This window comes from Corythoichthys intestinalis, chromosome 1, assembly GCF_030265065.1.
Source record: "Corythoichthys intestinalis isolate RoL2023-P3 chromosome 1, ASM3026506v1, whole genome shotgun sequence".
Taxonomy (NCBI): Eukaryota; Metazoa; Chordata; class Actinopteri; order Syngnathiformes; family Syngnathidae; genus Corythoichthys; species Corythoichthys intestinalis.
The window spans coordinates 66,167,551-66,182,942 of NC_080395.1; the positions used below are offsets into that span (position 1 = coordinate 66,167,551).

The 15,392-nt window shown below is 40.4% G+C and overlaps 1 protein-coding gene across 5 annotated transcripts in view; it reads right to left on the reverse strand.

Annotated features, from left to right (window-relative positions):
* The window catches only part of LOC130923602 (sodium/potassium/calcium exchanger 1-like), a 52,766-nt gene extending 38,489 nt beyond the window's left edge, over positions 1–14,277 (reverse strand). For all 5 annotated transcript variants that reach the window (XM_057849392.1, XM_057849386.1, XM_057849382.1 and 2 more), the window contains exons 1-2: positions 13,924–14,277; positions 3,120–4,122 (exon numbers count right to left, since the gene is read on the reverse strand). In XM_057849392.1, coding sequence (XP_057705375.1) covers positions 3,120–4,073 — 954 coding nt within the window. In that variant the 5' untranslated portion in view covers positions 4,074–4,122; positions 13,924–14,277. The remainder of the gene's footprint in view (positions 1–3,119; positions 4,123–13,923) is intronic.
* Positions 14,278–15,392: the final 1,115 nt, after the last annotated feature.

Sequence of the window (15,392 nt, forward strand, 5' to 3'; positions counted from 1 at the left end):
GGTCAGGGCGACATTTCTCACGAACATGAACCTAATTATTTGTTAGGCTAAATGATCAATGCAAAATAAATCTCTATTGACTAATACTTACTTTCAGCTTTCATGTGTATTGGTTCAGGTGATACGACGTTCGATTCAAACGTTCGTTTTCAATAACTACTAAAGAAACATTTTGAAGTGCAAGTCCCTTTATTGGAAAAAAAAACGTGTCCACTTCTGGGGGACACTGGACCCCTAGACTCAAACTAAAGTATTGTAATATTAACGAGATTTGGGAAAAAAATAATGAAAAAAAATCTGACCTATCCAAGGACTGATCTTTCTGAGGCATACTAGACTACCCTAAGACTCAAACTAAAGTACTCTCATGAAATTCTGATGTGTGATTTCATTTCACAGATTACTTTTTTCATGTCGGTTCATGTTCATGTCAGTGTCCTCCTGAAGTGGACCCAGTCTTGAATAGCCCCGCCCCCTTTTTTTAAATTATTATTATGTTTTTTTTTTTTTTTTTTTGTTAATAAAGTGACTTGCACTCTAAGGCCACCACGTTGCATTACGGTTTTCACATAACACAATGATCCAAATGAGGGACGACTAACTTGACTTAATTCTTCCTTGTGGCTGGCCTGACCGAAGTAGTTTTGCAGGTTAGCAAGTTCACACAGTTTAATGTGATGCGAACTCTGACGAAGGTCAGACTTTTAGAAGCAAAATTAGTGGTGTTTTCCCCACCTCCACAAAAGTGATGTCTTTTTACTTACTTACAGTGGCTGCTGCTCGCCGAAAAAAAAAGAAACCCTCTAATATCCCACCTCTTTGAAGGGGTGGAGGGGGCAGCATGCTGTCGACATAAATCTGTTGGGGTTGTGTGAGTGTGTGTGTGTTTGTGTGGCGGTGGTGGTGGGGGGCTCATGTCATCAGCCAACAAAACGTGTGTTCAAAGGGGGGTGGGGGGGTCAAAATAGACCACCACATTCAGCAAGTAAAAAGGGGTCAATGTAAGTCTGAAACAAATGAAAATAATTCACTTAATAATGGTAGTGTCTATACTATCCTTACAACATATGGGAAGACAATATAAATTACCTATATACAGTGCCTTGCAAAAGTATTCGGCCCCCTTGAACCTTGCAACCTTTCGCCACATTTCAGGCTTCATACATAAAGATATAAAATTTAAATTTTTTGTCAAGAATCAACAACAAGTGGGACACAATCGTGAAGTGGAACAAAATTTATTGGATAATTTAAACTTTTTTAACACATAAAAAACTGAAAAGTGGGGCGTGCAATATTATTCGGCCCCCTTGCGTTAATACTTCGTAGCGCCACCTTTTGCTCCAATTACAGCTGCAAGTCGCTTGGGGTATGTTTCTATCAGTTTTGCACATCGAGAGACAGACATTCTTGCCCATTCTTCCTTGCAAAACAGCTCGAGCTCAGTGAGGTTGGATGGAGAGTGTTTGTGAACAGCAGTCTTCAGCTCTTTCCACAGATTCTCGATTGGATTCAGGTCTGGACTTTGACTTGGCCATTCTAACACCTGGATATGTTTATTTTTGAACCATTCCATTGTAGATTTGGCTTTATGTTTTGGATCATTGTCCTGTTGGAAGATAAATCTCCGTCCCAATCTCAGGTCTTGTGCAGATATCAACAGGTATTCTTCCAGAATGTTCCTGTATTTGGCTGCATCCATCTTCCCGTCAATTTTAACCATCTTCCCTGTCCCTGCTGAAGAAAAGCAGGCCCAAACCATGATGCTGCCACCACCATGTTTGACAGTGGGGATGGTGTGTTCAGGGTGATGAGCTGTGTTGCTTTTACGCCAAACATATCGTTTTGCATTGTGGCCAAAAAGTTCAATTTTGCTTTCATCTGACCAGAGCACCTTCTTCCACATGTTTGGTGTGTCTCCCAGGTGGCTTGTGGCAAACTTTAAACAAGACTTTTTATGGATATCTTTGAGAAATGGCTTTCTTCTTGCCACTCTTCCATAAAGGCCAGATTTGTGCAGTGTACGACTGATTGTTGTCCTATGGACAGACTCTCCCACCTCAGCTGTAGAGCTCTGCAGTTCATCCAGAGTGATCATGGGCCTCTTGGCTGCATCTCTGATCAGTTTTCTCCTTGTTTGAGAAGAAAGTTTGGAAGGACGGCCGGGTCTTGGTAGATTTGCAGTGGTCTGATGCTCCTTCCATTTCAATATGATGGCTTGCAAAGTGCTCCTTGAGATGTTTAAAGCTTGGGAAATCTTTTTGTATCCAAATCTGGCTTTAAACTTCTCCACAACAGTATCTCGGACCTGCCTGGTGTGTTCCTTGGTTTTCATAATGCTCTCTGCACTTTAAACAGAACCCTGAGACTATCACAGAGCAGGTGCATTTATACGGAGACTTGATTACGCACAGGTGGATTCTATTTATCATCATCGGTCATTTAGGACAACATTGGATCATTCAGAGATCCTCACTGAACTTCTGGAGTGAGTTTGCTGCACTGAAAGTGAAGGGGCCGAATAATATTGCACGCCCCACTTTTCAGTTTTTTATTTGTTAAAAAAGTTTGAATTATCCAATAAATGTTGTTCCACTTCATGATTGTGTCCCACCTGTTGTTGATTCTTGACAAAAAAATTAAATTTCAGATCTTTATGTTTGAAGCCTGAAATGCGGCGAAAGGTTGCAAGATTCAAGGGGACCGAATACTTTTGCAAGGCACTGTAACTGGACTTATCATATAATGCGAATAAGGTTGCTTAAAAGTTGGTGGGGACAATTTGAGCATCCTGAAAAGTTGGTAGTGTTATGTCCCTACCGTCCCTATGCAAACCTCCTCCCTTGGTCTACAGTATCAGAGATGCCGCCCTCTAACTTAAATGTAATTTTTGGCCGCATCTTTACTGCTCACCATCACATTTGTTTTCCTGCAGCCCTACCAATTGCATATGCACCAAAAATATGCTCACAAGAAAATAGATGAATACACCTTTTTCTGAAATTCTTGACAAACTACAGTTGAGCCCTAATTCTCCAGTTATAGTATGGTTCTAACAATGGACACAAAAAAAACTGGTGCCCTCTTATTACCCTAAAATAAGCTACGCCATGACTGACCTTGTCTTGCACATCGTTGGTCCACGCTTGGACAATGCTCATGTGTTTGTTGAGCTGCGTCTTGACCGTGTGCTCTATCTGACGGTTGAACTTCATGAAGCACACATAGCTGATGTAGCCAAACACAAGCATGGCGCTCTCCCACCACAAAATTGTCTTATCCAAAAAGAAGACTATGAGCATAATGAGGTCCAGGATGTAGAAAGACACGTCCCGGAAGAGCGGCCACCAAGTCAGGTGCAACATCTCCCGAGAGAAGATGGCACACATTCCTATGACGAAGAGGATGTTGAAGACTGCTGAGCCGACGATGGTGCCGATGCCCACGTTGCTGTGCGAGACGAAAATACCAATCAGGGAAGTGAAAAGCTCTGGCGCGGAGCCGCCGGCGGCCATGAAGGTAGCACCGGCCACGTCGTCAGAGATGCCCAGCTTGCTCGTGATAACCTCCAGAGCGGGGACGAAAAACTCATCGCACACAATAGCGAGGGCCACAAACATGTAAACCATCCCAATGGCATGCAGGACCACCCAGCCTTGGCGCCGCTCTTCCACTGAAAAGATGTCCTCTGGGTATTCGCCCTTCCTGTGCGGCGGTCGGACCGGAGAAGGGGCCGCGGCGGTCGGTGGTGGTTCGGGTTCCACATAAATACACTGCTCAATATCTGTCCTGTTGACAACAGCCACAGTGGGTTGGGTTCTCCGAGATGACTGGGGCTGCCCATGCGTTACATTGAATACAGTTACCTCTCCAATGTTGACCTCTATGACACCAGCATCCTCTTCATCATCTCCTTTTTCTTCCAAAATTTCCCGCATAGAAACAGAGAATGCTGACTGCCTGGCTTTCAGTGTGAGCGTGTAGATGACGCACAATAGTACAAGTGAGATGAAAAAAAGTGCACGGCTGCATTTAAGTCTCCTCGGATGAGGGGCCACATTTATGGTCCTCATGTCAAAACAGGAAACTTCTCATATGCAGTCCTTCATGGTTCCAGCACTTCTATGTGGTGAAAAACACAACATTCATCAGTAAAAATTGTTTAATATTTTTGTGGCAGAGCCACGATCCACCCCTGCTGATTTTGCTGGTTTTCCCACTTGCAAGCCATGTAGAGGTCTGTAATTTGTATCATAAGTTCTCTTCAACTGTGAGGGACGGAATCTAATACAAAAATCCAGAAAATCACATTGTATAATTTTTAAACAATAAATTTGTATTTAACTGCATGAAATAAGTATTTGATACATTACCAACTAGTAAATATTTTGGATCTTAGTTCTTTTTTAAGAACCCCTCCTGTTCTCCACTCATTACCGGAAGTAACTGCACCTGTTTGAACTTGTTACCTGTATAAAAGACACCTGTTCACATGCTCAAACAAACAAACTCAAACCTCTCCACAATGGCCCAGACCAAAGAGCTGTGTAAGGACATCAGGGATAAAATAATAGACCTGCACAAGGCTGGGATGGGCTACAGGAAAATAAGCAAGCAGCTTGGTGAGAAGGTAACAACTGTTGGAGCGATTATTAGAAAATAGAAGAAGTTCAAGTTGACGGTCAATCTGCCTCGTTCTGGGGCTCCATGCAAGATCTCACCTCGTGGGGCATCACTGATCATGAGGAAGGTGAGGGAGCAGCCCAGAACTACACGGCAGGACCTGGTCAATGACCTGAAGAGAGCTGGAACCACAGTCTCGAAGAAAACCATCGGAAACACATTACGCCATCATGGATTAAAATCCTACAGTGCACACAAGGTCCCGCTGCTGAAGCCAGTGAATGTCCAGACACGTCTGAAGTTTGACCATCTGGATGATCCAGAGGAGCAATGGGAGAAGGTCATGTGGTCGGATGAGACCAAAATTGAACTTTTTGGTCTAAACTCGGCTCGTCGTGTTTGGAGGAAAAAGAAGGATGAGTACAACCCCAAGAACACCATCCCAACCGTGAAACATGGAGGAGGAAACATCATTTTTTGGGACTGCTTCTCTGCTAAGAGTACAAGACGACTGCACCGTATTGAGGGGAGGAGGGATGGGGCTATGTATTGCCAGATCTTGGCTGACAACCTCCTTCCTTCAGTGAGAGCCCTGAAGATGGGTCGTGGCTGGGTCTTCCAGCATGACAATGACCCAAAGCACACAGCCAAGGCAACTAAAGAGTGGCTCCGTAAGAAGCATCTTAAGGTCCTGGAGTGACCTAGCCAGTCACCAGATCTGAACCCGATAGAAAATCTATGGAGGGAGCTGAAAGTCCGTGTTGCCCGGCAGCAGCTCCGAAACCTGAAGGCTCTGGAGAAGATCTGCATGGAGGAGAGGGCCAAAATCCCTGCTGCAGTGTGTGCAAACCTTGTCAAGAACTACAAGAAACGTTTGGTATCTGTAATAGCAAACAAAGGTTTCTGTACCAAATATTAAGTTCGATTTTTGTGATGTATCAAATACTTATTTCATGCAATTAAATGCAAATTTATTATTTAAAAATCATAAAACGTGATTTTCTGGTTTTTTGTATTAGATTCGGTCCCTCACAGTTGAAGAAAATTTATGATACAAATTACAGACCTCTACATGCTTTGGAAGTGGGAAAACCAGCAAAATCGGCAGTGTATCAAATACTTGTTCCCCCCACTGTATATATATTAGGGCTGTCAAAATTATCGCGTTAACAGGTGGTAATTAATTTTTTAAATTAATCACGTTAAAATATCTGACGCATTTAACACACATGCCCCGCTCAAACAGATTAAAATGAAATGTACAATGTAATGTCCACTTGTTACTTGTGTTTTTCGGTGTTTTGTTGCCCTCTGCTGGCGCTTAGGTTCGACTGATTTTATGGGTTTCAGCACCACATGAGCATTGTGTAATTATTGACATCAAGAATGGCGAGCTACTAGTTTATTTTTTGATTGAAAATTTTACAAATTTTATTAAAACGAAAACATTAAAAGGGGTTTTGATATAAAATTTCTATAACTTGTACTAACATTTATCTTTTAAGAACTGCAAATCTTTCTATCCATGGATCGCTGTAACAGAATGTTAATGTTATCCATCTTGTTGATTTATTGTTATAACAACAACAGTATAACATATATATATATATATATATATATAAAACAAATACAGTACTTATGTACCGTATGTTGAAAGTATTTATACGTCTTTTGTCTTATCTTTCCATTCCAACAATAATTTACAGAAAAATATGGCAAATATTATAGATGGTTTGAATTGCGATTAATTACGATTCATTAAATTTTAAGCTGTAATTAACTCGATTAAGAATTGTAATCGTTTGACAGCCCTAATATATATATATATATATATACTGTATATATATATATATATTCTGTATATATTAGGGGTGTAATGGTACACAAAAATCTCGGTTTGGTACGTACCTCGGTTTTGAGGTCACGGTTCGGTTCATTTTCGGTACAGTAAGAAAACAAAATGCAAAATATAAATGTGCTAGTTTTTTATTACACACTGTTGTGCTTTCAACAATAGGAACATTAGCCTACACAAAGCTAGAATTCTGCTCAAAAATAGAAAATACAATATTCTGAAATGTAGATATTTTGAAAAACAAAATAAAAATAACTTTGGCTAAGACTTTTTCTTTAAAATAAATATCTGCTGTGCAAAACTGAACAGTTGCAACACTGAAGTGAAGAGTTGTTCCATATATATTCTTTTTTAAATTGAATTCCCCACCCAGAGGGCCAACTATCTTCCATGTTAACATTTAACCGTTACCCACGCTGCTCATTGCACTTCTGAGTGGTGCGACGGCCCTGGCCGTTTAATTGTTATCTTATTTGAGACTGTCAGTCATCTGATCGCCGCATCCGCCAGCTGGCTGCCTCCCCTCCCAACGTGGCGTACTGTGATTGACGCCGGACGGGCAGACGACGTCACCGCCGCTCACGGGCCACCCAAACTAGCCGCTGTCTGACATGTATCCATTATGCAGCGCTTTGTTTACATTTGCGGCAATAACGACACTTGCTTTACGGCAGCTAATCCGATATACGGTAATACGGCTCTGGGTAATACTATTAGGCCGTTGTTTGAGCTTGCATAGCCGCGTGTGTGTTGTATTGTGCCTGAGTCTTGTTAACCAAGTAAAGGCAGCGTTAACAAAAGTCATCTGACCGCTCGTCATTTTATAGTCAACACTGTGAGTTCGCAACTTTGCATTTGACAGCATACGTGCCGCGTACCTCCTCGCCAGCTGTTTGCTCGCCATTCATTCACCTGTGCATTTGATCGCTATTTTGTTACACTCCCGCTTTTTCGGTGAGGTATTTTGTGTTCATTCGTTATTGGATCGTTTTTATTCACCACTGTAAATAAGAGCACCGCAGCAGTAGAGGTAAACTGCCGTTTTCGTTCAACCCGTTTTGTTTAGTGTAGAAGCCAGGGTAGTGGCTGTATTGTTTTTTCTTTTTTACGATCAGGGTTTACTTAGCGGGTGGGGTTCAAGTGTAGCTTCATTTTGTTTGTTGTTTTGGCCTGGGCTTACGCTGAAGCCAGCTTCTTCCGCATTTTGTATATTTTTTGTTCATTGCAGTTCGACTTGTGTGAATGAATTTGTGTCCACTTGCAACTTGTGTGCGTGGCTCGTTTTATGTTACGCCCTTAGCAGCCGTCCGTGGGACGTAACAGTGGGATTATGGGACGCATGAGCCGGCATTCCGCGCTTGCGTTAAATGTGTCAAATATTTTAACGTGATTAATTCAACAAAATTAATTACCGCCCGTTAACGCGCTAAATTTGACAGCACTTTACATTCTGTCAGAAACTCGTTCGGTACGTCCCCGTACCGAACCGAGGACCACATACCGAAACGGTTCAATACAAATACATGTACCGTTACACCCTTAAAATAGATTTTTTATATATATATATATATATATATATATATATAATCTAAAGGTACACTGATCGATCTGCCAACCGATCGGTGAATGGTCGATTGCAAAAAAAAAATACTAGTCCTTCTCAAAAAATTTGCATATTGTGATAAAGTTTATTATTTTCTGTAATGTACTGATAAACATTAAACTTTCATATATTTTAGATTCATTACACACAACTAAAGTAGTTCAAGCCTTTTATTGTTTTAATATTGATGATTTTGCAAAAAGTCAAGAAAAACCAAAAATCCCCATCAATACTTGGTTGGGAATCCTTTTGCAGAAATGAATGCTTTTAATGCGGCGTGGCATGGAGGCAATCATCCTGTGGCACTGCTGAGGTGTTATGTTGGCCCAGGATGCTTCGATGGCGGCCTTAAGCTCCACAGTGTTGGGTCTGGTGTCTCCCAACTTCCTCTTCACAATATCCCACAGATTCTCTGTGGGGTTCAGGTCAGGAGAGTTGGCAGGCCAATTGAGCACAGTAATGCCATGGTCAGTAAATCATTTACCAGTGGTTTTGGCACTGTGAGCAGGTGCCAGGTCGTGCTGAAAAATGAAATCTTCATCTCCATAAAGGCATGAAGTGCTCCAAAATCTCCTGATAGCTAGCTGCATTGACCCTGCCCTTGATAAAACACAGAAAACCAACACCAGCAGCTGACATGGCACCCCAGACCATCACTGACTGTGGGTACTTGACACTGGACTTCAGGCATTTTGGCATTTCCTTCTCCCCAGCCTTCCTCCAAACACAGGCACCTTAATTTCCGAATGACATGCAAAATTTGAGCAACAGTCCAGTGCTGCTTCTCTGTAGCCCAGGTCAGGCGCTTCTCCCGCTGTTTCAGGTTCAAAAGTGGCTTGACCTGGGGAATGTGGCACCTGTAGCCCATTTCCAGCACACGCCTGTAGACGGTGGCTCTGGATGTTTCTACTCCAGCGGTTTTGAGTACTGAACCAAGCTGGGAGTTTTTAGGAATCAGGAATCTTTCGCAATTTGTTTATTCAGATGATTAGGTTAGTAACTTCTTTAGAGTACCTTTTCATGATGTGCTAATTTTTTGAGACAGGGATTTTTGTTTTTTCTTGACATTTTTGTCAAAATCATCGATATCAAAACAATAAAAGGCTTGAACTACTTCAGTTGTGTGTAATGAATCTAAAATATATGAAAGTCTAATGTTTATCAGTACATTATAGAAAATAATTAACTTTATCACAATATGCTATTTTTTTTAGAAGGACTAGTATAACCAATCGTCTCTCGAGTCAGTTAGCGACCTTAGCCAGCTATCATTAATGGGAGGATATAAGTGTACTTGTAGGGTATTTTCATACATTCCAATCCTAAAGTAATGTTAACAATTGAATTGTATTGTTCTACAGTATATCACTGTCACTGTGTGGTATTTGTTTTGCGGCCCACTATTCATTATTCTTTCCTTACTGAGTGAATTCAGTTAGATACCTGTTTAGCAATGCACACATTTGGCTCACATTTAAAGTGTTCCATCATTAAAAGGTATTAATAGGTGAAAAGAAGAATGACTTAGTTCTCCAGTAAATTTATTCATCCATTTCCTCAAACGTTTTGAAATTCCTATTGTAAAGTAAAATAGTGCTGCATTTTCATGTTTGTTAAGTCATTATTTAAAGTTCTTAACTTTTCAGTTATTTTTCTAGAGAACTATGCGTGTGTAGCTTTCATGCTCAAATTATGATTCCACCCCACATAACAAATTGGCTGCCATTGGGAGAGCCTAATGAACATATATCTATTGGCCCTTCCCAGTCAAAATGGATTGGACATGTAGTGCCATCAACGGCAATGAAGGATGAGATCGACCGATATGGGTGTTTCAGGACCGATACCGATTATTAGTAGTTAGAGGGGTCAATAACCAATGTTTGGAGCAGATATTCATTTGCATAATTGTAAAAATTGGCATAAAAAAATTATAATGCAAAGACTGAACTTCATTGAAATGCCCTAAGCCCTAATGCCCTAGATTCAGAAACATCTCTCATGAAGTCGAATAAAAGGTTAAATAGATAGCTCTCAAATGTTTTTTCACTGAAAACATACAGGGTGTTCCAAAATGTTTGACCCCATTTCGTAGGCCAATAATTTTGACAATTTTTGTTGGAATGACCTCAAATTTTCACAGCTTGTGTAGAAACATTTTAAGTCTTTGTGAGTAACGTTTGGCATTTCTATCTTTTCAGGTTAAGAAATTGCGTTCACTTCAAAAGAAAAGGCATTCCCGACCTTTTCTCTGTGTGATCTTCCTCTGGGGTTATGTGAAAGGACTAGTCTTCGTACGTCCTCTTCCAGCTAACACTGAAGAACTGAAACAGAGAATTACAGCTGCACTGGAAACTGTTACCGAAGACATGCTACAACGAGTTTGGCATGAGGTTGAATACCGACTTGTGGGCAAAGTCCACGCGGTGCTCATATTGAACACTTATGAAAAGGGGCCAGCAAGCTCGACTCCCAGTATGGCTCCAAAGAATTTCAAATCTGGAGACTTGGATGAAAAAAAAATCCTCCAAACAGAAATTGGAGGTCTCCTTGACTGGCTTGATTCAAAACCAGAATCAAGAAATCGTCAGAGAGCTCCAGTTAATGCGCGCTGAAAACGAGAAACTCAAGCAGGCGGTTGAGGATGTTCGCATCAAAAGGCTGGAAATTTTGGCTGATGATCTCGACCAGTGCCGACGCGCAAATGAGCTCATCATTTCGGGATTACAACTGACGCCTAGCCCAGGTGATACAGTGGCGCAACTGGCAATTGCTAAGCTAAAAGAGTATGGAATAACATGGAACCGCTGGACATCCGTCGCTGCTTTCTGCTCCCATCTGGGGGGAGAGCACCGGCGACAGTGCTCATGAAGCTGGCAGACCACAAGACCAAGACTGCCCTGCTTAACCAGATTTTTTTTGAATGACAACTTGACTCGCCGAAATTGCAAGAAAAGCACGTCAACTCAAGAAAGCTGTGAAAATAGCCAACACCTGGGACTCGGATTGCAGGATCCTTATCAAGATGCAAGATATGAAGATTAAAGCTATTAGGAGTCTTGACGAGCTGACCTCACTTGAAAATTAATGATGACATCTGAGACCACAGTTGATGACCCAAATAAGTAGCTTGATCTGGACCACAACTTCTACAATAGCTGGATAACTGTAAATACTACACAGCGGACCAGTATAACAACTCCGTGGATGTGGACGGTAAGCTGAAACTTATCAACGGCAGGAGTCTCTACAAGAATTTCCACAACTGGAATGGCGATGCAACTTACTACGAAGCTGCGTAACCTTGAGATGAATGTTCGTCGGGAGGCAGCAAGGAATGAAAACTGCGACGAGGATTAAGTCGACGAAAGGGGGGTGGCGGACACTGCCTGCCATCGCTCCGCAGCTATTCCCTATCTTCTGGATCGAATCAACTGAACAAACTAATCACTGAATTATGAACTAATCCACTGGATCTAATCAACATAACGAGCACATTGCCACGATCGACAATGGACTATTGGGAAAAGGAACAATCGGAGGGGATGGTTGAAAAAAAAAAAAAAAAACTTGTAATCACTACGAAATCTGAGTGTCAAAATTTGTTATTCGATATTTTCTGCGTCCTATATGGTATGCTGGGGGCGGGTTTCAATAAGCTTCGGCTTCTCCCGTCTGCCCTTTTCTTTTCGGGTTGAATTAATTATAAACACATATAAATGCTGTATGTTTGTTCGGATTTGTCATGGCTAAAGGGAAAAATAAATAAAAAAAACAAACAAAAGAAAACAAATATTTGTACTTTTCCTTGTAAATTTAACCAATAAAACTTCTGACCTTCAACATAAAGTGTATTTGGTTTCATTAAGACCCATCAAATAGTTTCCGAGATGTGGGCATTTAGAATGGGGTCGACCATTTTGGAACACCCTTATAACCACGAATATAAAAACAGGTCTAGACTAATGGACAAACTAATCATAGAAATAACAAATATATAACCCAGTTTTAAATAGATTTGTTCATATCGGGCGGTCGGAAATGGAAAAAAATAGGCCGATAGCGATATCCGTCAAATTTCCAAATATCGGCGCTGATAATCGGCCTGGCTGATAATCTGTCTATCTCTAATTCATATCCATGCTGTCTGGTTTAAATGAGTTGGATGTCTATCGGCATAAATGGCATGCAATGAGTTAATTTTTAAAAAAATTAACTTTAGCATGTTACTCTGGGCTTTAAAGAGTGCATTTCTATTTTTACTCATTTTAATGTTATTAATTACATTTTACAGTGGTACCTCTACATACAAAGTTAATTTGTTCAAGGACCTTGTTTGTAAGTCGAAATGGTCATATGTCGAGCAGGATTTTCCCATAGGAATACATTATAATTCCATTAATTTGTTCCACAGCCCAAAAACCTACACTAAATCCTTAATAAAAACTGCTGGTACTATTACAAATGGCAACTACACATAGCAAAACAAATAAATTATGAATAATAATTGGAATAAAATATAATAATAATTCCTGTAATAATGTAACGAATCGGGTTGTAATGTGGCAGACGTTTTTTGCTGTATCTGAACGCACCGCATGGCTGACGTGTGAGAGGAAGCGGTGGAGGTTGAGTTTCACTTACACTTTAAATGTTTCCTTGAGAACCCCGTCAACTTTAGTGTTAGATAAGTTGTGAAATTAATGACAAAGCTAACTATTTCTTTGGCGATGTTACCACAATAATCATTCTCACCTTAACTTATAAAGTCTGGCGAACGGTGGTTGGAGGGGGACCGTGGAGATGTATTGTTGAGCCAGTTCACAGATGTGCACCCCACGCTCATATTTCTCTATAACTTCCATCTTCATTTAGAAGGTAAGCGTCACCTTTTTGCATGTTTCACCACCAGTACCAATCTTGAAACCTGAGTTGATTTCTCACACAAGAAAATCCGCCATCCATTCGTCTGCGGTGTTGTCATGTTGTCGTATTTCGAGCATGTCGTCGGATGTAGAAACAAATGGCGAGTCAAATTTTACGTCGGATGTCGAAAAGATCGTGTGTCGAAGCGATCGTATGTCGAGGTACCACTGTACTGACATTGTATTAATTTATATAATTAATTATAACTGGAGAAAAAAAATCACATAAAAACTACAGTAATGATAAAGTGATAAAAATATATATTTAATTGCTAACAAAAAGTCAAAAGTCCTTTTCAGGTTTAAGTTTTTTACGTGTCAACTTTTAAATAGCTTTCTACTGTAGTGACCACTGTCCCTAAAATGATTCATCATTATTATTATTATTTGTAATATTTAAAATATTGATTCACAGCTATTCACAGATTGTTAAAAAGATTAAATCTGTTGTTTATTAGAAAAAAGAAAAAGAAAATGTTGTGACTGAAACGCCTCGTCACTTTTTAAAAATCGGTAACCGGCAAGAAAACAATCGACTCACCCCTAATATAAACACAACTCCAGTCCCTAATTCCAAGTGCATAGCTGTAGGTACTACTGAAGCGAGAGATGCAAACAGCCACCTGTTACTATGACTACACAGAAGACAGTTTTTACATCTTTTTGCACGGCTTAAACGCGTTCATTTTGACTTGTATTTATTGCATTTTTAGTATTAATTTGGCTTGTATGTATCACATTAATGCTCCTCATAAAACAACGCCGATTGAGGCATTAGCTTGTCCAAAATGTCTCGCAAATAAAACACTCGCAAAAATACGCCACGTTTAAACGCGACTTGTTTTGTACGGTATAGCACGGCACCGATTAAATTTAATAAGGGAAGGGAGGCTGAATGAAAGTTAGACATATCCTACCTTGGTGAAAGAAGCAGAGGCGTGTTGCGCCAGGCGGGTCGGCTGCTGCTCTCTTCTCCCTGGTAAGTAAGCTTCACTTGTCGGCACCTGAGCCTCTCAAACACGCTGAGTCTAGTTTTCGGGTGGCTGCTGCCTCCACTGTGTCAAAGCTTGAACAAGGCTCAGTATAAGACGATTTAGAGGCAAACACCTCTCACCTTCCCTTTATAAATGAATAAATAACAACATCTTGAAGACCCTGAAAAGCAGTGTCAGCAATAAAATGAATTTACAAGAATATTTCTAATAATAAGTTGGCAAAGAGTGTTTTTTTTTTTTTGTTTCCCATCAGAATTCAAAATCAGGCTGCTTAGGCTATACTTTTCACCAAGATCGCGATCCATTGAATATGGTACGCCCGCCGGTGTCGTGCCAATGTCCTTACCCCAGTCAAAAATTGTATCCCCTGGGCGGAGCCATATGGAGGTAGATTTGTGTCTTTATTGTTCAATCAAAATAAAGTTGCTTCAATAAAAAAAAAAAAAAAAGTTGCTTCAATCAAAATATATATTTCCAACCAAAATTTGCTTCAATCAAAAACATGTTTAAATGCATTACAAAATACATTTGAATACATTTGAAACAAAAAACTTAGAAAAATGCAAGTGAAAGCTATTTTCCTTTGATTTATTTATTTATTTTTTTTTTTGGGGGGGGGGGGGGGGGGGTTGAAGTCATGTTTTTTTTTTTTTTTTTTTTTTTTTGTTATCAAGCAACTTTTTGATTGAAGTAATATGGTAACCTTGTCAAGAATCAAGTATCTGCATTGGACAAGGTGTCAAGAGTCAAGAATCTGCATTGGACAAGGTGGTGATGATGATGCTGGAACTTTGTTTTGGGTGCTGTTCCAGTGAGATTTTACGGGAAAGCTAAAAGGAAAACATCATTAACACTTGAACAGAAAAGAACAAGGCTGCAATGGGCTAAGGAGAGGCAATCATGGGCTGTGAATGACTGGGTGAACGCTATTTTCAGTGATGAGTCAAGAATCTGCATTGGACAAGGTGATGATGCTGGAACTTTTGTTTGGTGCCGTTCCAGTGAGATTTACATAGATGAGTGCCTGAAGAAGACATCAACATTCCCTCAGTCCTTAATGATATGGGGCTGCATGTCAGGCAAAGGCACTGGGGAGATGGCTGTGGTTAAATCTTCAATAAATGCACAAGTTTACATTAAGGTTTTAGACAGCTTTCTTATACCGTCAAATGAAAATATGTTTGTCATTTTCCAAGATGACAATGCATGATGCCACAGAGTTAAAACTGTTAAAGCATTCCTTGGAGAAAGACTCTCCAGTCAATGTCATGGCCTGCAAATAGCCCACATCTCAACCCTATTGATAACCTGTGGTGGGAAAAAATGGTCCACAGCAAGGCTCTGACCTGCAAGGATGATCTGGCAACTGCAATCAAAGAGAGTTGGCACCA